Source organism: Haemaphysalis longicornis, unplaced genomic scaffold, assembly GCF_048455015.1.
Source record: "Haemaphysalis longicornis isolate Haplotype H1 unplaced genomic scaffold, Haemaphysalis longicornis Haplotype H1 scaffold_1, whole genome shotgun sequence".
In the NCBI taxonomy this organism is placed as follows: Eukaryota; Metazoa; Arthropoda; class Arachnida; order Ixodida; family Ixodidae; genus Haemaphysalis; species Haemaphysalis longicornis.
This window is the reverse complement of record NW_027526203.1, coordinates 322,971,510-322,998,465: the sequence shown is the minus strand read 5'-3', so window position 1 is coordinate 322,998,465 and position 26,956 is coordinate 322,971,510. Positions and strand designations below refer to the sequence as shown.

At 44.8% G+C, this 26,956-nt stretch overlaps 1 protein-coding gene across 3 annotated transcripts in view; it reads left to right on the top strand.

Moving 5' to 3' along the window:
- Window positions 1-26,956, top strand: part of LOC144151525 (F-box only protein 7-like) — a 57,309-nt gene that overhangs the window by 29,234 nt on the left and 1,119 nt on the right. For all 3 annotated transcript variants that reach the window (XM_077682626.1, XM_077682611.1, XM_077682619.1), the window contains exons 3-9: window positions 580-751; window positions 2,551-2,634; window positions 8,597-8,692; window positions 14,639-14,691; window positions 16,732-16,858; window positions 16,939-16,979; window positions 22,830-23,010. In XM_077682626.1, the coding sequence (XP_077538752.1) occupies window positions 580-751; window positions 2,551-2,634; window positions 8,597-8,692; window positions 14,639-14,691; window positions 16,732-16,858; window positions 16,939-16,979; window positions 22,830-23,010 (754 nt within the window). The remainder of the gene's footprint in view (window positions 1-579; window positions 752-2,550; window positions 2,635-8,596; window positions 8,693-14,638; window positions 14,692-16,731; window positions 16,859-16,938; window positions 16,980-22,829; window positions 23,011-26,956) is intronic.

Genomic DNA, 26,956 nt, shown 5'->3' with positions numbered 1-26,956 from the left:
GTAAACTATAGACTGCATGGTTTTGCTTGAATTTTGCTTAATGCGATTCTTGGTTGGTAGCAACCAGGAATAGCAATAAGAAGGCATTCAAACCAGGATATATCGAACAAGGGGACATTTTCAAGGAAATGCCTAGTGTTTGCTATGTGCGACCACATGACTAGAACTCAAAATATCGATTTCGGGTTCGACTGTAATAGCTGCATTTTGTTGCGCTACACGAATCAGTTGATCGTGCCGGTTTGAGTGCGTCAGGCGGAAGTTGCTAGTTTTGTCTTTTAGCTGTGTGACACAGTGCTGGTCTACATGACTGATATTGCATGCGTAGCGTTTTTAAAACTTGTGGGGCTGTATTTAATGCAGGAGTTATGTCTTTACCTTATGGTGCCTATTGGGATGGAAGGTCGCCTGTACGCTGCATTGTGGAGCTGGTGGGCATATTTTTATAGCACAGCTGTTAATGGCGCACTGCTACCTTATCGTGATGGTCATGTCTGTATCGCGGAGGTGATTGCATGACTGGTGCCATCTCTGTAGTCACCTCTGTGGTTGGTGAGTGTTGTGATTTATCATTTGCAGGGCTGGCAAGAAACATTGCCTGAAGGCGGCATGAAGGAGCACAGCGTCAGTGAAACCTTCTGTTGGGAGAGGAAGGAGGGCCTGATGAAAATTAGCTACAGCCACCCTTCTTGCCCAAATGTGTCCTTCCAAATGGCCTTTGTGTTTTTTGAGCCGAACGTCGTCATCCACGGTGAGTGTTTTCCTCGAGGGATTTTTCTGCGCATAACAAGGAAGGGGGGTTGGAGAGAGGAAAGGAATTAGCAGTGCCGGGAGCTCTGTATGGCTTGGAATGTTCCGATCTTAGTCAGAGCCTTCTTTTCCAGTGAAGCCTTTGAACTGCTTTTAGGCTCCTTGTTGTTATGCAGGAGCTTAGGTCTCCTAAGAATAACAGTGAGCTCTTGGCAATCATGGGAGCCCAAGGAAACAACAACAACTTAATACATTGGCCATGGCACACAGTGTGGATAACCAACGCAACATGGCCAGCTTGCGTACCGCCTGGTCGTCAGATTGTGACCCTGCTTGAAGGAAGTAAGAAATGGCTTGGGCCCTAAAGTAGCTTGCAGTCACTCAAAACCAACCGAGTCTAAGTTGGTTGTTGTTCACAGCACGAAATGTAGCGGTGGTAGTAACTTGAATGCATAAACGTGCCTGCAAGGACAGCCAAGCTCAGCTTGGCTGTGCTTGTAAGAGTACCGTGTACATATGATTTATTGGTTTAATTGGAGTGCCAGTTTGGAAGAAATGTTATTGGCTTGAAATTGTATTTGCATGAATAGAATGATTTGTTTTGTGAGTTTTAGGTCCAAATACAAAATTGTATGAAAGTGATACTATTGAGAAAAGTTCGTTCTGGTATAATGATTAGCTTGAATTAACTTGACCACCCCTCCATTACAGAAATACGCAGAACCCTGACAGTGGGGGACAGGGGGAGGGGGGACGAAAAATGAATAAGGAAAAGCTTTCTCTAGCGCTTAACATGTGAAGAAAACTTCGACGCAATCCTCGAGAATTTAAATTTAATTTTGGAGGCAATGAATAGACTAGGGCATCCCAAGACAGCAATGCTGGAAGAAGAGAGGCGATGGGAGGGGCCTTTGTCCTGCAGTAGACACACTCAGGCAGATGGGAATAACGATGACAATTTGCAATTTTCATGTTAAAAAGATGAAATAATTTGATGTAAATATTTTGCTGCAAATCTAATTTAATTGCAAACACTGTTTGTGAGATGTCTGAAAACAGTAATGGGCATACATCTAGTTTTAACACAAATCTCATGCTGTTTTATGGCTTAGTTCACAGCATTTGTTCCGCAACCAAAGCTGCGGAATTTGCATTGCTTAAAGAAAATAACAGAATGGAAATGCCTGTCTCGCACTTCACATTTTTTATGGTGGATTGTAAGACATCACAAATTGTGCACATAGCAGTGCCACTGCAGCTACCTGCAGTCATGGACGCTACATACAAGAAATTGCCAAGTGCATTGCTCACGTGTTTGCGGGCAGAATGTGAGTGCTTGCGAGCGCTATTCAACGTCTGGGATCAAAAAACTTTCACAAGCTCTGCAAATTCTCCTTTTCCACTTTCGACATCACAAGATCGCGGGATGAAAATTAAGCTGTGGTGGCACCTGTGTTTCTGTATTTTCAGCATTTTCTAGTTTGTCAAAAGGCTGTTGCTACTGGGTACGGTGTATTCAAAACTAGACACTTAATTATATTGCTACAAACCCAGTTGTTTGTCCTTTTTTTTTTAGAGCATGTTACTAACATAAGTGTCGTGACAGTCTTAGCTACATCAGTCCGAGAAGAAATCAAAAGAGTGGAACAACTACTTTGGCTGGTTGTGTAAATGTGTGTGTGTGTGTGTGTGTGTGTGTCTGTGGGCAGAGGGGGGGGGGGGGGGGTGAGTGAATGAGTTAGAGATTTGAGAACTCTGAAGTTTCGTTGAATTCAGGCTGCTGATTCTTTGTTCTTACAGGACTAGTTGTGTCTGGGGACAACACGGAAGGTTTCTCTCTAAATTTGAGGGTCTCAGATTTCATCCAGAAAGCATTTCTCTCGGGTAAGTGCTCGTGGACTTCCTTGACACAGGAAACTTGGAGCACTTCGTGCTTAAAGGAGCCATGAAGAGAAAACACAAGTTTGGTTCATTCAAAAGACGGCCTCGTTAGAATCATACTGACACCAGTTGTACATAAACTTCGCTCAAATACATTATATAATTAGGAAAAAAGGGAATGGCCGTGCGACCCACTCATTGATTTTCGCAACAGAACCTATGATGTCATACCAGCTAGCTCTACGATTGGTGGAGGGCGGCAAAAGCAAACGCAAATTAGGCAGAGCTTATAAGCTTGCCGAACGAGCTATTTGCGCTTAAATTTAGGACACATTCTTTTTAAAGCCAAAACAATGGTGGGACAAACAGTGGAAGTTACGCAAGCACACGTAAACAAAGAAGTACCGATGCTTACTACTGTTGGTACTGCGCGCACTATGCTTGGTTTAGCTGCACAGGACTGCGGGGCTTTGGGGTTGTCTCAGACGACACTGGACGATTGACGCAAGCAACGGTGTCTTACGTGACCATATTTGTCGAGCAAGCACTATGTTTCACGAGACGATTATTTTCTCCTAGAACAAGAACAAGCCAGGTCTAAATACGCCTTGCCACGGTATGGTGGCACCATCTAGGTTCAGTAACGTAAACAAACATGCGAACAAGCCGTAGGATACCTTGATGCCAGCGCTGCCGTACAGGGTGGAGACAGTGTTTCAGTGGTCCCGTGCCGCCGCAATTGGGTCAGTGTGCTCAACGCATTGTTCTTTTCGTTTCCCACGAGACCCAGTAACGCGAAACCTATAAGATGATTCAAACTTTGCCAGTAAACCGCGTTGTGGCGATACTTTTAGCGCGGTTTTGATGCAATGACCTGCTTCGGCGGCGAGTGAGCGACCCAAAATGGCGGGGCCAGCATATACGTGTCTCCACCCTGTACGGCGGACGCGTGAATAAAGGCACCCTAAGCTGCAAAGCGGTCGGTTCCTGTGATGTCATTGCAGACCACAAAATTGCACGATTTAGCGGGGAAATCAAATTTTAACTTAAACTGATTAATTTCTCAGTGAATAAAGCATCGTTTGTATCCGGACAAGCGCTGGGGCCACTATAAAACACGAAATCTTTAGAATAAAACAAACTTGTATTTTGTCTTCATGGCTCCTTTAAGTAATTGCTCTAGTGGAACTGGACACCCAGCATTTTTTCTTGAGGAGAACATAAATGGTCAAGATTGTAATGTATGCATGCATCACTTAGCATTCAGCTCAGCCAAAAGCCTATCCTAAGTGTCATTGGAGGCTCTTTAATGTGTCGCATACGTGCCACAGTGGCTGAGGCAACATGCTGCTGAGCCCGAGGATGCAGGTTCGGTTCCGGAAGCGGCAGCAATTTTTCTAATGAAGGGGAAAAACAAAAAAAGCTGATGTATCCATATTTCGGCACACGTTAAATATCCCCGGGAGGTCAGAATTAATTTGGAGCTGTCTGCTACCATGTGCCTCATAGCCAGGTATATCTTTGGCATGTAAAACCCCCCAAATTTGAATATTTTATATTCATGTTTCACAGGCAGCAAAAAAATACCTATAGCAGGGGTGAGACGGCTGCACATATTGCCCAGTTTTGATACAAATTTGTTTTCTTGCGCCCGGCTGCTCCAAAAGCTTATAAATTGCAAAAATTGCGCCATACTGCTCCAAAACAGTCTGAAAGCCAAGGATTTTAACAGTCCCTTCAGTTTCAGTGGAGAAAAATACAGCTGGCATAATTTTCCAGCATCTCCAAGGTGATGATGTTTGTAAAGGTTTAATTGATTGCATATAATTGTCCCCAAGGTAGTTTTTTCGAAAGTCACATGTTATGTTCTGTGAGTTTTTAAAGTTTTCCCATCGAAAACCATTGCAAAATCCAGTAGAAAAACTAGTTATGTGTACTGAGGTGACAAACTACTTGTGCGAGTTGATGAAAAAACTGGAATTTTCGGAGCGCCTTATCTTCGGAACGACATTACTAATTACTGGGCGCTGCTATCTTGGTGTGGTGAAGATTGGAAAACATGCCCTCCGGCCGAAGCAGCTGCTCGTGGTTCAGGCAGAGTGCTCTTCGCCGATTTCTACTGTGGTTTTGGTTATGAGGGTGGCTGTGTTTGTCGTTTGATAACCTGCGGGACTTGGAAGGACGGGAGTTCATCACAAACAACATGGCGCCCGCGAATTCACAGCGGCGTGTTTTGGCCTTGAGTGTGAGGTGCGGTGCGGGCTTGAAGAGACATTTTGGACTCATCGCGGTGTTGTAAAACGCCGAGTTATTGCTGCCTTTGACAGCGAGATTGGGAGCGGTGGGAATGGGACGATTGACACTGCAGGAGTGGCGGCGCAGGCTACATGTCGCCGTGTCCGTGTCCAAGCAGCGTCCGATAGCGGGACGGACTATTATTGCACGGTAGTAATAATGGTTCATCCATCTGAAGTGAAATTTAATGCCAAATGAGGTGTGGCTAAACATACCAACATTACTCAAATTACAATCGTATTGAACGTGCACCTTGGGGATTGAAATGGGAGGGCTGGTGGGGTGCGACGACTGTCATCTTGTTTTGCGCAACTTTCGGCTCGACTCTACACTTGTGTGTAAAGCCGAGTCTGGGATAACAAAAAATTTCGGCATTCACATGATGATGAAAATGTCCTACGATCGCGAAGTTTTTTCAATTCGATATTTTCAATGGCCCTCCACGTTATCTATGCATGGAGCCTAAGAATTTAAATATGGCTTGTAAAAAGGTAGTGCAGTTCGTACCTTGTGATACTCTGGTAGAAAAAAAAACTTTATTGAAAGGCTGTTTCAATGTTATGTACGTTCAAAACCGATTAAAAGGCCCCCCCCCCCCGAGTTGCCAAAAACTTGATTTTTTAGGCTCCCAAAGTGACATAATAAATGTTGTTGTTCTGCTCCAAATCAAGATTCTTCTGCTCCAAAATCGAGATTTCGCTGCTCCAAAAACTGCTCCCAAATCTGATTGAGCTGTCTCACCCCTGCTATAGACTTAAGGGCATCATGAAGGCAACATTAAACTTTGCCTCATTTGAAATATTTTCGTGTTGATTTACAAATTTAACATACAAACTTTAACACAGACTATATTTAATTGGGTTTTTAAGCTAGATAAATAGAATGAAAAAAGGGGTGAAGACGCTTCCCTTTTTGTTTTTCGATGATGTCAGTGGTGTGGCCTCTATGGAACGGCCGATACTGTAAAAGACAATTGAAAATTTCATTTGGCAGTTTTAACAAATTAGGGTTGAATCTACAGCACCAGGTAAGCAACAAATGGCTATACAGTCAAACTCCGCTACAACGAACTCCGCTACAACGAAATTCCCGCTTCAACGAAGGTTTTTCGATTCCCCGCCCGCATCCCATAGGCCCCAATGTATTAAAACTCCCTCCACAACGAACCACTTTTTTTATTGTTCTCCCGATTCAACGAAATTTTCCCGGGACACAAGTCAGTCGATTCGACCCGAAGAGATGTGCCGTTCAAGTGACGATGCACAAGCTGCCGACGACGTTGGACCGGGGCAAGACGCGACAACGGCCGAAGCATGGGCAGCTTTCGAGGAAGCCGGCATTGTTCCTGAGAACGTAGCATTGAGCGACTACGTAAATGCCGACGCGGACGTGATCGTCTACGAGGAGCTGAGTGATGCCGAAATCCTCAAGAGTGCTCGCGCCGCCTCCGCCGCCGCCGCCGATTCATCCGACGACGAAGATGTCGGGCATGGTGTTCCGACGGTCCCGACGTCAGTGACCGCGTCGCAGGTCATGGACTCCTTGGACGTTTTACGTAGTTTCCTTGGCGCCCATGACGATGACGTCACCATGCAGCTCCTCGCAGACTGTGAGCAGCGCATTCTCCCGTTGCTCGTGGGAAAGCGCAAGCAGCCAAAAATCAGCGATTTTTTCAAGTTTTGGAAATAAAATGCTCCCAGAGTGTCGTGCATATCCTGTGCATATCCGTGACCGCAAATTAAAATATAAACTCCGCGCTGTGATTTCACGACGCCTGCTTTTGCGCGGATCTCCACGAGTACGACGCGCATATTACAACGCTGGTCTAAGCGCCGCGAGACGCGTTGTGACCGCAAATTACGATATAAACTCCGTGCTATAAAAAGGGTGCTATTTTTGGCGGAGGGAGCTCCAAGCAAGTTGGCAACATTGGGGCGAAAAGGTAGGTGGGAGATTTCACGACGCCAGTTAGACGCCTGCCCTGTTTTCTTTATTTACTGATTTTTTCGCGACAACGAAATTCTCGCTACAACGAAATTTTTCGCGATCCCCGTGAATTTCGTTGTAGCGGAGTTTGACTGTACTGAAAACACTTAGTCAACAATGATTTTGAGGCAGCATGCCTTTACAGCAACCTGAGCCCGCAGCCATGTACATGGCCCCATCCGCGTAGCTATTGTTATGGTGTTTGGTCCTTAAAGACTGGCCTATATGCCACTACTTAGGCTGCCTTTTTTCTCAGAAGAAATGATTCTCCAGTTGGGCTAAAGCTGCCGAATACTAGCCTAACCAATTTCTAGATGAAAATTTTATTCAACGAACTACTATAGGTTGTGCTATTACACAATCTGTGTGCCCTGTTAGGTTTAACCGGCGTTATAGGGTGACATCCTCGCTCATTTTCGGCCACTGCTGAGGGAAGTCATACTGGGGCCGAGGCAGTGGTCAGTTTGAAATCCGCCCCTCGAATTGCAAAGTATTCAGTCATGGTAGCATCATTTGCTGCTGATGTTGGTGGTGAGGTATGGATTTCCATCGTTCAAATAAAGTTGTCTGTTGTCATATTCCTTTGAAGGGAAAGCAAGTGGTGTGTATTGTTTCTCAGTTGTGGTTTTGCACACTTCCTTCATGCTTTGGAGCATGGGGGCAGTTATGTACAACACGATGAGGGACATTGCAGGTATGCACGATGAGAGTAAGCCTAGAATTTGTACTAATTTAGCCACTGCAGCATAACTTTCTTCAGTTGTATCTGGTAGGGGAAAAAAAGTGCAAAATGATCCCATGTACAGTCGAACCTCGTTATAATGAAGTAGTATCGGGACAGCAAATAAATTCATTATATTCCGTATTCGTTGTAACAGTAGAGGTAAAAATCGGCTCTAACAAATCGACAATCTGGCTCGCGCTAAAATGCTTGGTACAAAAATGCATTTTTTAGGCTTTGAACCCACTATAAACAAGTTTGCATTTCAAGCTGAATGAAACGGAACATGAGTACGTGAAATTACAACAGAACAAGGTTCATTTGACAAAACAGGCCTGCGTCTTTATTTATTTGATGAACGATGTGATCTTCATCTGGTGGCTACTCGCAGCACTGAACAGGGTGGAGTTTTCCACAGTGTCCATGACCAAAGGGCCTTTATACTTCTGCCGTTTCGGATGCTGGAGTGTTTTTCCAAGTAGCTTCTCAGCCTCCTGGTCAAATATTTGTTCGTTATATCCGATATCGCGTGCGGCTCTCACGGTTTCAGTTTTGTTATAAAAGAATAAGTGTCATTGAAATAGGGCGTGACCAACCAAAGTCTGTATTTAGTTCACTATAGCCGCTAATTCACTGTATCAGTGTTCGTTATAACGAGGTTCAACTGTGTAGTTAAACCAATTACAGGCGGCGGAGGTTGGCCATGAACCAGGTATTCTAGCAAGTGTTTTAATGATGAAGTGGTGCTTGATGCAGCTGCATTTTAATTAAAATTTTCTTTTGTGGGAAATCATACAGCAAAGAAAATGTTGTTAGTGGTTTTTAAAAATGGTTATAATGACACTGTTGCGCATAAAACTTGATGTCAATACATTGTGCAACCTCCTTTTTTGTTATGGAAGGAATATCTGTTTCTGTCCTCTAACGGTTGCTTAATACACCTTTGTAATGGTTGCCTTCCAGATCCAGAACCAAACAAGGTGTACAAGAATCTCCCCACTTTGTCGTGGATTGTAAAAGATTCTGTGGCACTTCCTCTTCTTGGATGGGCACAGAGTGGTATGTATCCGGCCCTGTGGCACTAGGTTTTATCAGGTTTATGTGCACTGAGGGCACGGCTAGAAATATGGGTTTGAAAAAGCTACGAAGACACCTAAGCGCTTATGTGAATGCTGTGAATTAGTTGGTCGTTTTTGTTCTTTTTTTAAATTCATTTTTCACTGCAATCGATGGTTAGCAGTATGTTCTGAAATACAGACTGTTGCATTAAAATGGCCATTTTTCTTCCTAGTTTAAGTTTTTTCTGTTTTTGCAAAAACTGCTAGGCCAGACATGAAAGGTTATTGCTGAAATCTCGATATGTCAGGTGTGCCTTCTGTTCTTTTTTCTTTTTTGTTCTTTTTGGTTCTGAGTTGAGTGTGTTGTGGCAACTGTGTGTTGCCATAGGTGTTCTTGTCCGCTGTCGTGTGCAAATTGCAGTGATAGCTAGCAAGCGGTGAATACAAGCTTTGACAGCAATAAATTAACTGTAAGCCTAAAAGGAGAACCCAAGGTTTTAAATGTGCATGTGCACTTTCAGCAGTTCTTATCAAACTGTGGTGGCGTCTCTCAAGGCACATTAACTTTATCATTACTGTGCCTATACCAAATAGTTCAATTTGATACCTTGGAAGTCCGTTTTCATAGCATTCCAGGCGTTACAGGTACATGTAAAGCTATTTTGGGTTATTTCAGGAAATGCTGTTTCAAAATCGGTTTTATTTTTATTTTTGCAACAAAAACGCAATTTTTGACGCACGTTTGCATCACCTGGGTGTGAAAAGGGGCGTGGTCATCACACGTAACAGCTACGAAAGAAGATGTGCTGCTCATAATAGCTCGGCATCAGCATTTGGTTTTTGTTATCAGGGCATTAATGGTGAATCAGAAGATGATTTTCAATCATCAGGTTTGCACTCGCTGTAATAATTACTGAAATCGGCCGAAAATATCAAGCAGTGCCTGTTAGGAAAGTTATTTTATGATTTTTGGCAGTTTCATTGCCTTTGTGCACATTGCTCTAAGTCTTGTTGCACTTCTACATACCACAGGACCATTCACAAACAGTTTACAACAGTGTCGGTTTTGTTTCTGCGTCATGAAATTCATAGTTGGCGCTACTACAAAGTTGTCCAACTTGAAGCCTACCTGCCGTGGATGGCGGCTTCAGCGCCCGCCGCTGATCCTTGAAAAAAGAATGCCGCTCGTGATTTCATCCCACCCTAACCTAATTTCTGTGATAAGAACTTCAAGCCTACGTGCCATTGCGCCTTCAGCGCCCGCCGCTGATCCTTGAAAAAAGTATGCCGCTCGTGATGTCATCCCACCCAAACCCAATTTCTGCGGTAAGAATTTCCGATGCGAGTCAAAAAATAACACCCAGTCACCAGATATCAGTTCCGACAAGGGAGTGCTTCAAACCGGCCTTGCACACCGCCAGCTGTTCGTCGGCCAGTTTCGTTTTCATACAAGGGTATCTCCGGAGCTCTAGTGTTGCTCTTTAGTAGTACTGTTTATTTGGATGGAGTTTCCAACAGGTTTGCTATTGTTTATTTTCGAAAATGTAAGCTGGCGCTGCAATGCAGAAGGCCTGTAGTGCTTAACTCTTTCATCGTGCAACGGCTACTCGGTGAAAGCTTGCAGGGCATCGTTTTAGTGCATTCGACTTCATTCTTTCAAGCGGGGCTACAATAAGCGAGTCAAAAAATTCTGATAAACCAGAAGTTTGTGTTTTGAGAAATAACTGAGTTTTATCAACAAGCATCAACCACTGAGTTTTGTTTTCAACTCCATGCAGATTTTTCCACGCCTTGAGGTTGTCCTGAATACTCTGCTGGCCGTAATTGCAAAGTCATTCATTGACAAGGTGTTTTTACGTCACGTAGGGACAAATTGGTGCCTCTGATAATGTCAAACTGTCGAATTCCTTCTAGAGAACCACCCAAAATTGCGCATTTTCAAATGGAGGTTCGGCTTTTTCACATGACGCAGGCACCACGTGTGCTAACAGTTTTTCTTATAGTACCTAAAAAACTTACGTGCAAGTCAACATTTTTTTTGGGATGTGTTTTTGATATATTTCCCTGCAAAATGTATACATATTCGACATTTTTTCTACTGCTGGTGGTTTGTTATACTACAGAACCCCTTTTTAATCCTTTTCTACAACAACTTGACAAAAATTTTGATTTTAATATTTGTTTTGAGTAATAATGCATGAAAACATTTTTCTAACTGGTGTTGTAAGAAATGGCGTTGAATTATCTGCATTTTATTTTGCTGCAATTAGCGCCTAACCAATATGTGTAGCAGAAAAAAAAAAAGTTTTTGTAGAACCCTAAAAATCGGTCAATTTCCCACGTTAACGAAAGAGGTAAGCTAATGCATGGTGCAATTTGAGCGCTTCAGGCTGTAAAACTTGAAAAATTTGCACATTCAGGCGTATTTTTGTATTCAGTGCATAATGCATAAGGTGTATAATGAGTGCAAAAACCTATTTAGCATGTGGTTTCACATTTTTTACAATAGAGCTTTGTGCTATGTGGCATTGTGGGCTTCATCAACTGTACATTTTTTTGGTCGTAGGTTGTTTCATTGCATGGTCGCGGGCCCGATGTGTAAAAACTTTTTCCATTTCATAATTTGTTTAAAAGGTCTCACACCTGCAAATTGCAATATTTGACAAGTGTGACCGCAGGAGCTGCTCAGTGGCTAAACCGGTTGCTGCTGACCACAAGTGGCTTCGATGTCCCTTACGCACGACCATTTTTGAGGACAGTACAGTGGACAAGCTCCGTTTTTTACAAGTACAAATAACAACAGATATGTCAGGGAAAACTGTTAAGGTGCGCACTTAATCTCTTGGCAAGAAACTGCAGTCCTCGACCTTGTCTTGGAAGCCGAAACAGTAATAAAGCAGATGACACGTGCAGAAAGGAAGGCCCGTACCTCACACTGTACCATTCGCCGAGCGATCATCTTTTCTGCTTGTTCTGCAGTTTTGTCTCTTTCAGGTCTGCTTTTTTTTTCAAAGGTGCACTTGTACTGACTGCCCAACTCGCTGCATTACTTCTACTGCTACTCGTTCCGGAGGGGAGTACTGATTTGATTTGATTGTGGGGTTTAACGCGCCGACCCAGCACAGGCGATGAGGCGCGCCGTAGTGGAGGGCTTCGGATTAATTTTGACCACCTGGGGATCTTTAACGTGCGCCGAAATTTCGTACACACGGGCGTTTATGCTTTTCGCCTCCATCAGAAAAGCGGCCGCCTCGGCCGGGAATCGAACCCGCGACCTCGCAGCAGTGCCTTAGCCACTGAGCCACTGCGGCGGGTCAGAGGGGAGTACTGCCGGAGACGAATTAAAGAGCGTCTACCCAAAAAGTTCTTCTCATGCTCCGCGCGTCAAATTTCCCTTTCATTTTGTAACAGCATAATCTGTTATAAGATTACGCAATGTAGCACACGGAACGATGGCCGGGGGTCAGGCGGTACGATGACATACTGATTGTAATGCACACATCCAGTATAGCTTTCACAAAAGGAATTGCAGTGGTCAGAGAAATAATGCAGAGACTGAGCGTTAACTAAAGCTTACTTTTAACAAAAGTGTGGCTAACACATTCGATAGGGTGACAGCTAACAAATTATTCAGGGTGACCGAATGATCTAATTCATTGGTAGTATTTATGCGCCTGTAGTAGGATTTTTCTGATATAATAAATATAAAAAACAAATATAAAACAAACAAATATAATATAATTAAATATAACAAATATAAAAAAAATGTGCGCCATTGGTATTAAGCGCTGATATTTGAACACGCCAGTACGCAGACCTAAATTTAAGGCTTCAAGGTTAGCGTGATGGGCGATTCCATAGCGAGATTGCGATTTCAACAAAAAATGAAAGGGCAGAAAATATATCCCACCGTCATATCTCTTGGCGGTGGCTTTATGAATAGTCACTAGGACAACATAAAGTCTGGACGAGAAAGTAGATGGTAAATCGTCACCACTTCATCTGTTTTTATAATATCTCGTGATTGTTTAAAGTTTGCTTTGCAATTGCGCCACTGCCCTTGGGGAACAGCAGCATTTTGAATTTTTGTTTGTGTTTTGATTTTACTGTCGCTTTAAACTACTAAATGTTTTTTTTTTTTTTTCTAATTTCAGTGACAATTCAACTCATCGAACCGGTTCGCGAACTGGTTCAAGCTCCCAAACCGGTTCGCGAACCGGTTCGGCACGTGATTTTGTCGAACCGGAACTGAACCGGAACGAAATTATTTCACCCGAACCCGAACCGTAACCGAACCGGTATTTTTTTCGGTTCGACACCCTGGAAAATGCTGTCCTCCTCTCTGCATCCTCGCCCATTTTCTGTGGCGTTTTCGTGTGACGTCAGGTGGAGATGACTTTGCTTGACTGTGCTACTGCACGACTCGCCAACCTTCCGACAGAGTCAGTCGACCCAGCGTTTAGTCCGCCGGCCGCCGACGAGTCGTCGCAATTCGTTCGCTCAGTTGAAACTAAGCCACGACATGTTTGTGGATGGAAGAATGTGCCGTTCTTTACTTCGTTAGTTTGTACACTGTATCAAGCTCCAAGTCCAGGTCGCTCCACACAAGCGCACATGCGATGCTTCGACGCTTAGTAGAAAATCTAAGGCCACTTAAAGGCAGGAGAAGAGTCAGCGAAGTCAATATAGGTACTAAGGAAATAAAATCAACTGAAACTTTTACCGTGCAGTGTAAAACTAGGGAGCAGGAAGCACTTTTTTTGCGCTGGGTGAGCAAGCACAGCGGTCAGCAGCACGACCACACATCTGCGAACGCTTTTCCGTGTAAGAAATGCAATCGCTAGACGTGAGATATTGTGGAAATTTGTGGGACGCTTACTGCACGAGCGCTATACAACAAGTAGTCACCTAAGGTGCTTAAAATGCTAAACTGGTTATACATTATATACCTTATGTTTCCAATGGCAGTAGCGCTGGCCCATGGCCCAGTGGTCTGGAGCGCTAGTAATGTTGTTTTGCAAGTCGCTCGCAAGTTCGAATCCCCGAGGGAACATTCTTCTTTTTTTTTGCCAGTTGATTTTTTCGTTTTCGGCCAATGTTTTCTATACTGAGTTCACCATTTTTGGGCCGTGACATTCACTGCTTTACGAGCGAGTTCGCAGAACGCGCACAGGCTGACACTGACGCGCTAGCGAGTTCCCGTTGGCGTGCTGTTGCCATAAGCACCGACTGCTTGCGGGCAGTGGGCACAGGCCAGAATCAGCTGACCCTTGGCCTGGTGTGAACACGCTTTTTACGATACAGGCATGAGTGAGGGAAGCTCCAAATATGGGGGAAAAGCGCATGGCATTTGGGCGCCTGCGGTGACGCGGAGGGCATTCATCCACTGTGTAGGCCTCGGCTAGTGATTGCTACAATTCCAAGCTGTCTTGGGAGGCTTATCTGAGGTATTTTACAGCCGACAACATGGCAGAAGCGCGGTACAACGATTACTGAGATATCGAGAAAGCGCATCCAATGATGCCGTCGGATGTCAAGCATGTTGGTTTACCGAACTAAAACCGAAACTTGTTTAATGCTAATCTTGGACATCGTCCAATCACGGTGCATCTCCTCCCGTCATCACAGCCTTTAGTTGGTACGGCCGCTGCAGACCGCGCATGGTAGTCTTTCTTCTTTCGCGCTTTATAAAATAATTACCAACTTAACCGGATAAACGATGAAAAGTGTGTTAATTTGAGCCAGTCTACGCGGTGCAAGCAAAAATGGGACCTTGACAAATTCACTTCAGTGTACCTTTAAGGCTGTGCTAAATAAAGCTTGTGCTAAAGTTGTGCTAAATAAAGCTTTGGTGTTTATATTTATAGCAACATTGTTTTGGCTTTAGGCAGCTTTGGTTTCTAATTGTTCAGTGCATGTCCATAACTTTGCTTTTGATCTCTTGCAGTGACAAATGTTGCACCCACATTTGGATTTTTGACCTTGAGCTCTGAAATTCAGGTATGAGCACAGGAATCATTAAGTTGATCTTTTGTAATGCATGGTCTTGGAGACGCAAGCAGGCAGCTTGTAGAATGCTGCAAATGTTTTCTTCTTTTTTTTTTTTTGAGAGGCTCGATTTGTAAAGATAAATCCAGATTTATCATGACTGACCTTGGCAAATAACGGTATGCTCTTCTAGCTACAACAGGCCTCAGAGAGAAATATGCGAGTTGGGGAGTGACGGCTTGGCCTGTACTTATGGGCCCCTAGGTAAATATGTAGGGGGTTTAGTGAACGTTAGACAGTGGTATAACTGTCATCATAATTCTCATGGTATCGTAATTGATGATCCAGAACTACAGTTTATACAGGAAAGCAGAACTTGGTTGAATTATAGATAAGTTGAATGAGTAGGAAATGTTCATCTGTGTCCCATAGAGAATAAAAAAAATGAGCGAGCATCTAGTTATTTAATAAGCGTTGCCAAATTTTTCCCTATCCTGGCAACGATCTCATGCCTGCCTCACAATTCATGGAAACGTTAAAACCGCTGCTGCTCACTGTATAGCTAGAGTCGCTGTAAGTTATTCCACTCCAACTAACATGCACCACCAGAATTAACTTGTGCGTCACTAGAGGTTTACATGTGTGGGGCTTTTCTGCACAACTTCAGTGTCGTGCGCAAAAGCCAACCCAAGAAGAAAAAAAAAAAAGAGGCATGCCATGCTGTGAAGCTTGAAAGCTCACATGCTATGCGGCCGAGCCAGCTTTTATTGCTCTTTTATTTGTAAATTTCGAATTATACTTCGGACGGTACAACTGGGTTGAAAATTGAGTAGCAAACACTGTTTGCGAAGTATTTGAAGTCATTTCACTTGAGTTGGGTAGTGCAGTAGCCTAGCCATTGTTGGGCGGGGGGGGGGATGGTCAGTGGGAATACGGCATCAGGACTATTAGCAAGTATAGGTAAGTCTGTGTTGTGGAACTTCACTGGAGTCAACCTCAAGCTGGGCAACTTAAACCACTTGGGCCACTTGTAGCCGTGAAGGTGCCGATTTCTACTAATGAAGCTTGGTCAAACTCTTGAAGAACTGAGTGTGGGCTGCGTTTTGTCAAAGTACTGGGTTGGTGTTCCAAGAAGTGGGAGCAGGACTGGATGAGGTGACAGGTTGGCTTTGACTGCCTGACTGTAGTACGGCATTTGAGATGACGCATGGGGAGTTCGAGTTGATGCAGGTACTTCACTGTTACCTGAGATTTGCGGGGGCAGCGGCCCAAATACAGCTGCGTCGGCAGAAAGAAAACGGAGAGGAGCATCTTTCGAAGGGTGCGGATCAGGGCGGCACGCGCGGCTATGGTGTCACCTCTCTCACTGCCTCCCCCTCACTCTTGTTTCATGTGTCACCTCCAAAAAGCGCCCTCCCCCTCCCCAGATGCTAATTCCAAACCGCCGTCTGTCTCCTCGTCTCCTAGTGTGGGCGTAGCTTAGTCGGCAAGACGATGGGCCCTCGCTCGGCTTCTCCTGGGCCCAGATTCGATCCCTGGCGGTGGCGGTGCCAGTAGTTTGTGTAGCCTGGATGTAGCCAGTAGCAGCCTGGTATGTTCCTTTGTGTAGCCAATAGTAGCCTGGGAGTTTTCTGCTGACGCAGACATGAAAATTTCCTTGGCTGGTGAGGGGTATACTGCTTTGAAGTAAAAATAACTCTCAGAGATTGGCTGGACAAGCAGCATGCCATCAAGCTGCCACTGTGCCCATTGCCTGCGTTGACATCCGTTTGTGTATACACCTTCTGACGCCTTTCCCCGCATTGCCATGTGACATCGTCCCGTGGAATTTTAGATCTGGTAGATGTCCATTGAGATGAAATTGCCACCGAAAGGCAATTACAGGGCTAGAAACATCCTCTTGGGGGGACTTTTTGGGGAAATGATGAGACTTACATTATCTGTTCAAGTTTGCCCACTGTATGCTCATTGTAACCTTTCTCTGTCTTGCTCTGCTCAAAAGAATGGCAGCTTTGCTTTAATTACATGGTACACTTTTTTTTCTTCCATCAGCTTCTTATCCTGGGCTACCTCAATGTGCGAGACCTGCTTGCGGCATCGAGAGTCAGCACGGACATGTTTGAATTGGCCTCCCATCCCGCACTGTGGCGAAAACTGTTCTTCAAGAGCTTTGCATCAGGTAAGCCTTTTTCTTGTAAGGCCTTCTTGAGTGTGGTTTAGGTTGAGAAAGTTTGCTGAATAATTACCATTCTTTTGCAGTGGAAGTTTCGTCTGCTGAAAGCATATCTGACTGGAAAGAGGTATGTTGAAGCTGCATTTAAATGAGCTTTTGGTTAACCCTTTGAGGGTTTTTGCCGTACGTGTACTGCGGCGGTTTTCCGTCCCGCAAGGTCTTTGCCGTACGGGTACGATTTCGAGCATCCGTTTGAAATTTCGCGCCATATTAACAATGCATGCTCCCTGGGAGGTGCTGCCACCTCCTGGGACTTACAAGAAGTGTTTGAAATTTGATTGTGCTACCTTCTTGCGGTGAAAAACAGAACTCTCTGGCTTCGGCGCGTTGTGGCGTCTGTACGTGTCAACGTGTTTCGTGGTTTCAGTTTCGCCACGTGATCGCATCGGAGGCGCGCGAAACTTGATCGGCGCTCGCTATCAGGGGCGGCGGAAGTTGATTTCGATCTATATTAGTATTCTTGCCCTCCTTGCTTGGAACTGAAGTAACCTACTCGGAGACTCCGTTGCGGGGGCGGCGGAAGTTGATTTCTATCTATATTGGCGCTGCTATTAGCTTGTTTATCACCGCCGCAAACGAGTTACTCTCGCTCTCCTCGTTTACTGAGTTGCCTTCGAGTTCTTCAGATGCACGGCAAAGCGGCAATTTGGCCCAACGAACTGCCCGTTCTGATGACACCGACCGTGATGACTCTTCTGACTCTGAGTATGCTCCTTTCACCGAGTCTGAATCGGAAGACAGTCTTTCTTCGGAAGAAGACAGCTCATTTTCGGACACACTCTTTATGCGTGCAGACTGCGATAAGGCACTGTGCGTAGACCCGTGTTTCAAGGAACGCCACACTCTGAAATACTATTGAACATTTTTCAGTTCTAAGTGATGCTGACCCCAAAATACTGTTCCTGATAATTTTTTACCATTTAATCTAGTGTTTAGACATTTTGTACATTCCAAATCCCCAATAAACTAATTTGACCACCAGGGAAAGTTTTTTTCAAAAAAATTCGACCCTCAAAGGGTTAAATGATATAAAAGGCCTAACTGTATTAGCTGTACATAGTGCATATACAGTTAAACCTGGATATAACAAAGCTGACAAATTCTCGGAAAATTTCGCTATAAGGAGGTTTTCGTTATATGCAGTTTTGGTATAAAAATTCGGGGAAAAAATGCACAAATGAAACAAAAGTATAACTGGAGGTCGGCATCACCTAGAACATTTATTTGGCGGAAAAAAACTGAGTTATTTTGCTCTGCTGCTTGTTCATGAGGGACGGCAGCACGGAACGCTCGCATGAGATTAACAGAGAGAGCGTGGGACGATCGTGAAGAGAGGAGAAAGCGGTGCCAGAGGAGGTTCGCTTGCGAAAGCTGGCCTCCTGACGCCATGCTCCCCCCCCCCCCTCCTTTTTTTTTCTCCATGGAGCTTTTCTTTTAGTGTCACGTGGTGCGGGGATAGCGGATTGAAGAGGACTCCGGTAGCCGGCGCGAAAGCCTTTGAAAACCCGCGAGCGCGGGTAGCACCGGTCAGGGAGCAACGGATTGCAGTTTGAAAAAAGAGGGGAGAGCGCGGCAGACGCGTTCTGCAGCCCTCTCCTCTTTCTCCGCAACCCACACCCTCTCTACTGAAAGGGTGTTGGTTGCGCCGGCGCCGGTGGCACCGCGGCACCCCGCGGGAGCTCAGCAGTGAGACCATTGCCGCGGCTTGTGCGCGCCGTGCGCGATCACATCGTTTCGCGCTGTCGGCGCCGGGGCAGCCGCGCAGCAGATGAATGCGGCTGTCCATCACGCTAAAAAAATAAATAAATAAATTAAAAAAAAAATGGTGCAAAATGGCGAGGTATTTGGCGGAAAAATTCGTTATTTCCAGGGTGCCCGCCGCTGCTAGTTTGTTACATAGAGGTCAGAAATACACATGCTTCTATGCAGTAGCGCTGGGGAATATCAAAACTTCGTAATAAAGAGGAATTCGTTGTATGGAGGTTCGTTATACGCAGGTTTAACTGTAAAGCTTTCAATTGAAGTGACCTTTTCTTTTGCTTGAAAAGCTTCACTTATGCCACATGGGTTTTGGCAGCGCTGGATCAGCATATATATCATTGGTAATATAATGGGTAGACTGTAGAGGGGTTCTTTGCCTAGAAATAATTAGGAGATGATTATTCAAACCTGTAATGAACGAATCCAGCATAGCCATGCTGAAGCTGGGACAGTGTTGCGGTACTGTGACATTGTAATGAAGCTAAAACATTGTGCTAATAGGGCAATTATGATTCAGTGATGATACGCCATTGTGGTAATGATGGGATTTAATGCTAAGACATTGCAGTAATGGTGCGATTATGATGCAGCGGTAAAGTGCAGTCACAGGTAGATCGTCATTCTGTGTGATGCAACGATGAAGGGCGATTACAGGTGGATCGTTATTCTATGTGATGCAATGATAAAGTGTGATCTCGGCGGATTGTTATTTTATGTGCTGTTACGATAAAGTGAAACCACAGGCAGATCGTTTTTCTATGCGATGCAATGACAAGGGTGATCACAGGTGGATCGTTATTCTGGGTGCAATGGCACGCCTTGTCATGAGTGCGACATTGCTCTTGGAACTTCTCGTCCTTCACCTGCTTCCAAGGAGCTGCACCACAACCACCAACCACCCTCCCGCTCAGTCGCATTGGAAACAGTTAACATTAGACAGCTGTCAATCCTGATCTGTGGGCATAGACCAGTGTAAGATGAGCAGGAAAGGAAGTACAAACTGTGGGTCAGTCAACCGCCCTGGCTGGGGACATGCTGTCATGCACTGCTGTGGTGCATGATGGGATGGAGTGGCTGGCTAACACACAGCCTCACCTAATTCCCCACCAAGAGCTGCACTGTAAAATATTCCTTTCTGCAAAGCATTGTCAAATGTTACTACTTACATTTTACATATCCCCTCATGTAGCTGTTTGTCACTAAATATTCGAAAAAAAAAAACAGTGCTAGGAACAAAAAGCAAGAGAGGAAAAAAAAAAATGAGGTGTATGTTTCTGGAATTTCGTTTGTTTTGTGTGCTCTATCAGTTCAAAACTGGCATTTTGAAAAACATTGTCAAAAAATGATGTATGTAGTAATGAGAAAAAAACTTGTAGTCTAAAGCAGTAGAAAGTGAAACAAAATGTTTATTTTTGCCTGCTTTGTCTGTGGATTCAAGGCTGTCCTCAAAACTAAAACTGCACTTATCACATATTCCAAGAAATGACCAAACCATTTAAAGTGAAGCATGTGTCCCGAACTTGCCTGCTTTTGGCCTGGCTGCACTTCCTCTAACTGTTAACTGTCGCCCATTTCCTCTGCATTTATCTCGACACTATTTGTAATAAGGTCTTCGCTCTTCGGTCAACTTTGCACAATAATTGCCCTCTCCAGTGGCCAAGGCTACTAGGCATGACGGCATGCTATTGATTCCCCGGTGGGGTCATGTTCAAACTGGGGTTTCTGGAGCCTTATAAAGAAACAAGGGGGTTTGAAAACCCTTTTTTTTGAACTTGTGCAAAAAATGCTACCATTGTTTCACCTGCAATTTTCGGTAAGGACGACTTTATTTTTAATGCAAGATATAATGTCATGACCATGACAGGGCATACAGTAGTGTTTGGCAAGCATAAATTTGGCAAGCCGAACCGAAGTCGCTCGCCGAGGCAACCACATGACAGCGACGGCTCGAGCGACTGAGCATGCGACTGAGGATGGCGATTTCAATGTTTCCGCACTGTGCATAGTAACGCGCTTGGTACGCTGGATGTTTGCAAACATTTTTTTTGTTCATTTGTCATAAAAAGCATGACTAAAAAGTATTACGCCTTTCTACTTTGCTTTTTGCACTTCATTGCATCTCTAAAACTGGTTTGCGTTAGCGATAGCGCACGCTTTTCCTTCTGCGCCTCGTTTCTCGGCTCCAACATGAACGCCGTGAAGAATTCGCTTTCTTGACGTCGTTTTTCCCACACGGGTCTCACCCAGTGTGAGCGGGAGCCTTCTTGCTTCTGCTTCAGCGTGTACACAAGCTTTGCCACGCAAAGCTTTCTTTGCCGCTGCACCGCAAACGTCGTCTGCGTGGATTTGCAAAATCTTCCCCCCCGTTCTCTTTCAAAACCGGATGTTGCGTGCTTACGTAGGGGCTCTCCTATTGGCTAGTCGCTGAGGCCACTTCCGGGAGGCGAGCGACTGTTTCTGGCGGCCCAGAACCGAGCGATTCGATGAGCGACTTGGTGCGCGGCGAAAAGTAGTTCGTCGCTAGTCGCGTCGCGCCCCAAGTCGCTCGCAAAATCGCTCCATGTGGTTGGGGCTTTAGTTTGTCATGTGTCCTGTAGCACTGATAATTTGTCTTCGTCTTTGTCGTAGACAGGCAATATCGCATGCTAGTTATGGTTGTCTCACAGCTGTCAGGAAAAGGGATTTTCATACACACAGGCTAAGTTCAAGATGATTTTTTTTTTTTGAATCACAAGGTAGATATTGCCTTTTTCATGGAGGGACCATTATGATAATCGCTCGTTTTCTATTCTACGTAGAATGGCAGGGCTGATAAAGACACACTTTAAAAATTGTTTACAAATTACTTTAGGTACACATGGCTCATAACTTGCTCAGATGCTCCCCACAGTCTGTTCTGTTTATTGAATATATTTAATTATCTTAGAAAAGCATTTCTGGGATTCTTGAAGCTGCACTGCCAAGAAAGGCGCCAAGCTTAGTGCCCCCCGCATTTTGCCTTTCCTTAATTCTCGAGCTTTCTATGCATGTTGAAGATCCTCAGGTGGTCAAAATTATTCTGCAGCCCTCCACTGTGGTGTGCTTCATAGCTTAGGTGTAGTTTCGCCGTATTAAACCCTAATTTAAAACGATAAAAAGTACCTTTTTTTTTCATCTGTATAATTGTGTTATGCTTGCTTACGTTTGTAAAATGCAAGTGATGGTTCGTTGTTTTGTCTTGTGATAATTATATGGCTGCCTACAATGTGCATTGTAAGTAATTGTTCCTTATGTTTGCCTGGTGTTTTATTTTTTTTCTTTTGTACCCACCTGCTAAAATCTCTCCAGGGGATTGCTGTACAGAAAGATTAATAAACGTTTATTGTCTGAAAAAACTAGCTAGGACTTGGTCCTTGCCGGTCCGAGGTGGTAGGTCTTGTACAAGTAAATAAATAAGTAAATATTTGACCCCTTAATGCAATCTTAATCACTTGTTGCTTCATTGCCTTGTGTCAATCCCGAAAGTTCCGGTCTTGTCATTGTGGTACCTTTAAGGTCCCTGATAGTAACTGTGCTTCCTGGGCCAATTGTAGTTAACATGTCGGCTTTGGTTGTGCCTCTTGTTAGTGGGACACGGTGTATAATTTGTGCACACAGGGTGAATTCTCTATACAAAACCAGCATAGTTGTAATTCAGTGACAACAAAATTCAAAGGGCCTTCGGGCGGAAGTTTTTGTGCACATCAAAGTTAAGTAGTCAGTCTAAATTAATCAACCCGAATCTTTTTTTTGTGGTGCACCTCATCGGCCATTTGTTTTTTGGGCTAACATATCTGAACTTGTCTTTTTGTTCTCTTGACAATATCCTCGTCCTCTGACACCACGACTGACACCATCTGACACCATCATTGACTGCATGCGATTTGCACCAGTGACCATTCTACCATGGCTTTGGATGAGAGTCCTGATTCCCATAGTATCAGCTTGAATTACTGTGTAGTTACTATGGATTTGACCACATGGTTGCAACAGTTTTGTCGCAAGTTATGCACTTATCCCTTGGAGGCATAGTAAGAAGAGCTGTACACAGGCTTGGTAACCTGTGTGCTCTCTCTGCGGATGTATTGCTTTGGTAGTGCGTGGACTGTTGTAGCTGATGTCATCCTTGTGCTTGCAGAAGTACAAGAGGGAGTACCTGCTGCGCAGGGAGCAGCAGGAGCATGCTCTGCGACTGCAGCCACGCATGCAAGTGCGAGTCACCATGCCGAACCATCCAATCAGGAACCACCACCGGCCTTTTCTGCTTCCCCCAATGCCCCAAATCAGCGATGATGACTTCGACTTCGACCTGTTCATGCGTCAGTGCCCCCATGGCTTGTCTTCTTCTCGCGTCAAACGTAGACTGAGAGCGGAAAGGGGTTTGGGTACATGAGCTTATTTGATATTTGTCTGCGTCGGACTTGCACACCCACAGTGGCTCACTCGTAACCTGAGATTTTTCTGGTCCTGCTTTTACCATATAAAGTGGGTTCTTTGCCAGTTGTTGTTCAGACAACCTTTGCAAACATGCCTACCATTGTGCGGGGCCTCTGGAAGTGTTCAAAATGTCCTCCGAAGAAACAAACAAAACTATTTGAGCATTACTGTTTAGCCACGACGCAAAACTTTTTCACGTCCATTTCAAGTGGCAGGAGAATGAATTAGTAAGCAAGGCAGATGGGGGCAAGTGGAGGCTGCAACCTTACTCATGCAAGTACATGAGCAGGTGTAATATACACATGTGCCTGTCTGCATGCACCATATTTCAACCTTTTTTCACGGTTTCACAGTGGGAACAGGTATTTTCCCGCAAACCTGCCCCTGTTATTATTGTCGAGGAGGTGTCTTCTAGGTGGCGTTTTCACCAAGGGGCACTGAAGGCATCTAGCAAGTTGGCTTTAAACAGAAGTATGACCTTCCCATAGCCATTTTGGTGTTGATTCGGTGAGGAAAGATGCCTTAATTGCTGAGAAATCGCTGATCAAGCAACACATTTCTCTTTCTCATTTTCCTCGCAGTGATTGCATGGCGCAAACAGAGGCGGAAGCAGCTGCTGTTTGCGTCATGATAAACTGGAAACATGCAAGGCAGTGGTGATGTATAGCAGCATAGAAGCAACCGAATACAACGCTACCACATACCAAGCAGTTTTGTTAATTTCGTTCAAATCATTCGTGCTTTCCCCAACTCCCGTGTCCTCTGCTGCTCCGAACCTCTAAGCAAAATGTTGCTTCATGGGACCTGTGATCAGCATTGACATTTTGCTGAAAAAAAAAAAAAGCATGTTGTCCTTTTTAGCTTGCACCAACTGCTTGTGTGCAGCCCCCACATGCGGCTTCGCATAGTGGCATCGCCGCCAACATGGATGTGTAGCGCCATCCAGCGGCATCCAGGGAAGGCATTGCGTACTGCAGATATTGTGCCCACTTCAATATGCTGAGTGTAGCCAAAATAGCATTCCCAGGGCTTTTTTTTAACGCAGCAAAAGCGTGCAGAGGGTCACAATCAGTCTTGGGCAGTAACTAGTTACTAGTAACGCGTTACCAGTAACTAGTTACTTTTTTCAGTAACTTGTAACTGTAACTAGTTACTTTTAAGTTAGAGGAACTTGTAACTGTAACACTGTTACTTTTTTGTGGAGTAACTGTAACGAGAAATATCGTTACAGTTACTTTATTTCTATAAAAAAATTATCCATCAGCAACACTCATTAACGGCCGATGTACAGTTTGCGCGTTTCACTTTTTCGGCCTTTCTTCCGCAGAACCTTCGTGTAGTTCACCTATGCCAGCTCACTCCCTTCGCACGGGTGAAAAACATCTGTACTAGAAATGTTTAGGCGTGCACGTGTGCGTGGTGTCTCACGCGGTCTACTAAAGGCTGGAAGTTTCTAAGTCTAAGCTGCAGTATTTTCCTCAGCAGCGCGACATCGCTCTCACCCAGGCCATAAATAACGCTGCGACACGCGTCTAAGCGCACGTGGATGCATGTTGACGCGCCAGAGCCTATAGGCCGACGCGCGGCTGCACCATTTTCGCCACATCTGGAGTACAGTAAAGTGTTTGACACAAAGGCGAACAGGAAAACAAACACCCACAAACGCCGCACAACGCACTGAAACCTTTTCACTTTCGCGGCAGCCTGGAAAACTCCGGTCAGGGGGTCGCTTTCTCATTAGCGACGTGCAGCCCCGTTTGTGGGGTCATAAAACGCCGCGGGGAGTCTCTCGGCGGCCTCGCGCTCGTCCAGCCCTGTGCGCACTGTAGAGTGTTCGATTCACAAGTCGCCGTTGCTTGCGACCATTGTGCTCTTTAGAGACGCCTGGCCGTATTTGGGACCACGCGTTTGGGACCCCTGGTCTAGAGGCTTCATCGAGCTGTCAACAGTACTCGAACGAGGTCGAGGAAGTAATAAATTTCACGCCCCTCCACACATACGACGACCCCAACGATGGTGGCCCCCGAGTGCCCTCACACCAGCCAGCATCTTGGCCGGCAGACGTCTGACCACACTGCCACTGCACGAAGAAATGTTCTTGGAAAGCCTCGCGACTTCGTTTCGAGGGCTGGGCCGAAACGAAAACAGTAGCTACATCTTATTCTGAATGTTGGGTGCAAGGAATACTTGGGCGAGCTTCGTTCGGCCTACGCCTCAAAGCAAACGAAGGGAGGGGTTCCTGGGATCGGCGACGTGATTGCTGTGGAAGGCTGGGATTGTGAGAGCAGTGTTTCCCGGTCGAGACAGCAAAATCCACCTTCGTGAGGACAGGGGGGAGGAGGGCGAGAGGGGGAAACACTAAAGCGTTCATTTCAGTTTCTATTCCCTTTGGAAATATCTTGTCTCATTCCGGGGATGGGGGTGGCCGGGGGTTGGGGCGGGAGAACAACTCCGAGGGCCCACAGACAAACGTCGCTTCGGCAATGGCTCAAATTGGTCTCTGTCTCCGACCACAAACACGAAATAAAAAGTTAACGAAGCGCATTTTTTGAGTATCTTTCAAAAATACCTCGACAATCGATGTACTCCCACGTCCGTTTCCCCATTCCTCCAAGGGCCTTCCGTCGATCCGCCACCTTCGCCCCCTTTTTCCCATACTCTCTCACTATGCGGGGCGGACAAGCGACGGCATTGCAGGCGAAAATAAATTAAGTTGACATTGAAAGATTGTTTCGGCTGTGTTGTCATCCAGCTCGGTATAGTATAAGTACGGCCTCTGTGATTCCAATTTTGAAAAACAACTAATTCTGTGCTACAATGATGTTTGCAAATAAATTTCTTACAGCGAGAGTGCAGCAACAAGAAAATAAAGTTCCTTGTGATGGATAGCAAAACTTCTGTTATAAAAAAATGAGGCGTACACATCGATTGTTGGTTTGGGCATGAGAGTGCATCATTTTAAGTTCCCCTCGTGCAGGCTTTACTACGTGTACTTTTTACTACCTTCATGCCTTCGTACGTTTCTATTAAATAAGCCAAATTTTTTCAGTAACGAAAAAGTAACGACGTTACTTTTTTGCAGTAACTGTAACTGTAACTAGTTACTTTTGGAAAATTCGTAACTGTAACTGTAACAGAGTTACTTTTTTGGGTTAGGTAACTGTAACTGTAACACTGTTACTTTTTTTCGGTAACGTGCCCATGACTGGTCAAAATAGAAGTGGCTATGCACACAGTACTGTACAAGGGTCATACAAATATCTGGCCAAGTATTTCACCAGGTATTGCACTGAAACCAAAACTAGCTTGTTGGCGTTCGGGATCGCCGCATGATTTATTGGCTGTGCTCTCATGATGTTGTTTCTAGCTTTATTTATGTTCTTTGACATTTTAGTAGAACACTACAAGTACTTCTAGCTAAGTTTTACTTACGAAGACGTATTGTTAAAATATTTGTCATGCAATTTTAACCACTTCTGGTGTAAGTTGCGTGGTATAGCCACTGGCAGCGACACCTGTCTTTACATTTTTGCCATTTTCTACCTTATTTTGGGAAAGCTATGCTTAAGAATGGTATATTCATGGTCTCGGTGAGGTAATCTATTGATCTAAAGCAACTTGCATAGCCTTGTGGATTAAAACTAGGAACAGAATTTAAATGTGATGGGGAGTTCGGAAAAATCCACCTCCTCAGTGGCTGCTGGTTGCATTAGATGTGTACAAGTGGTACAAACAATTAACTAGAAACGCAGGCTCCACAGCCAGGAATTGAACCTGCAACATTGTGTGTGCAGCACAGTGCCTTAGCAAAGTCCTCAACAAAGTCCT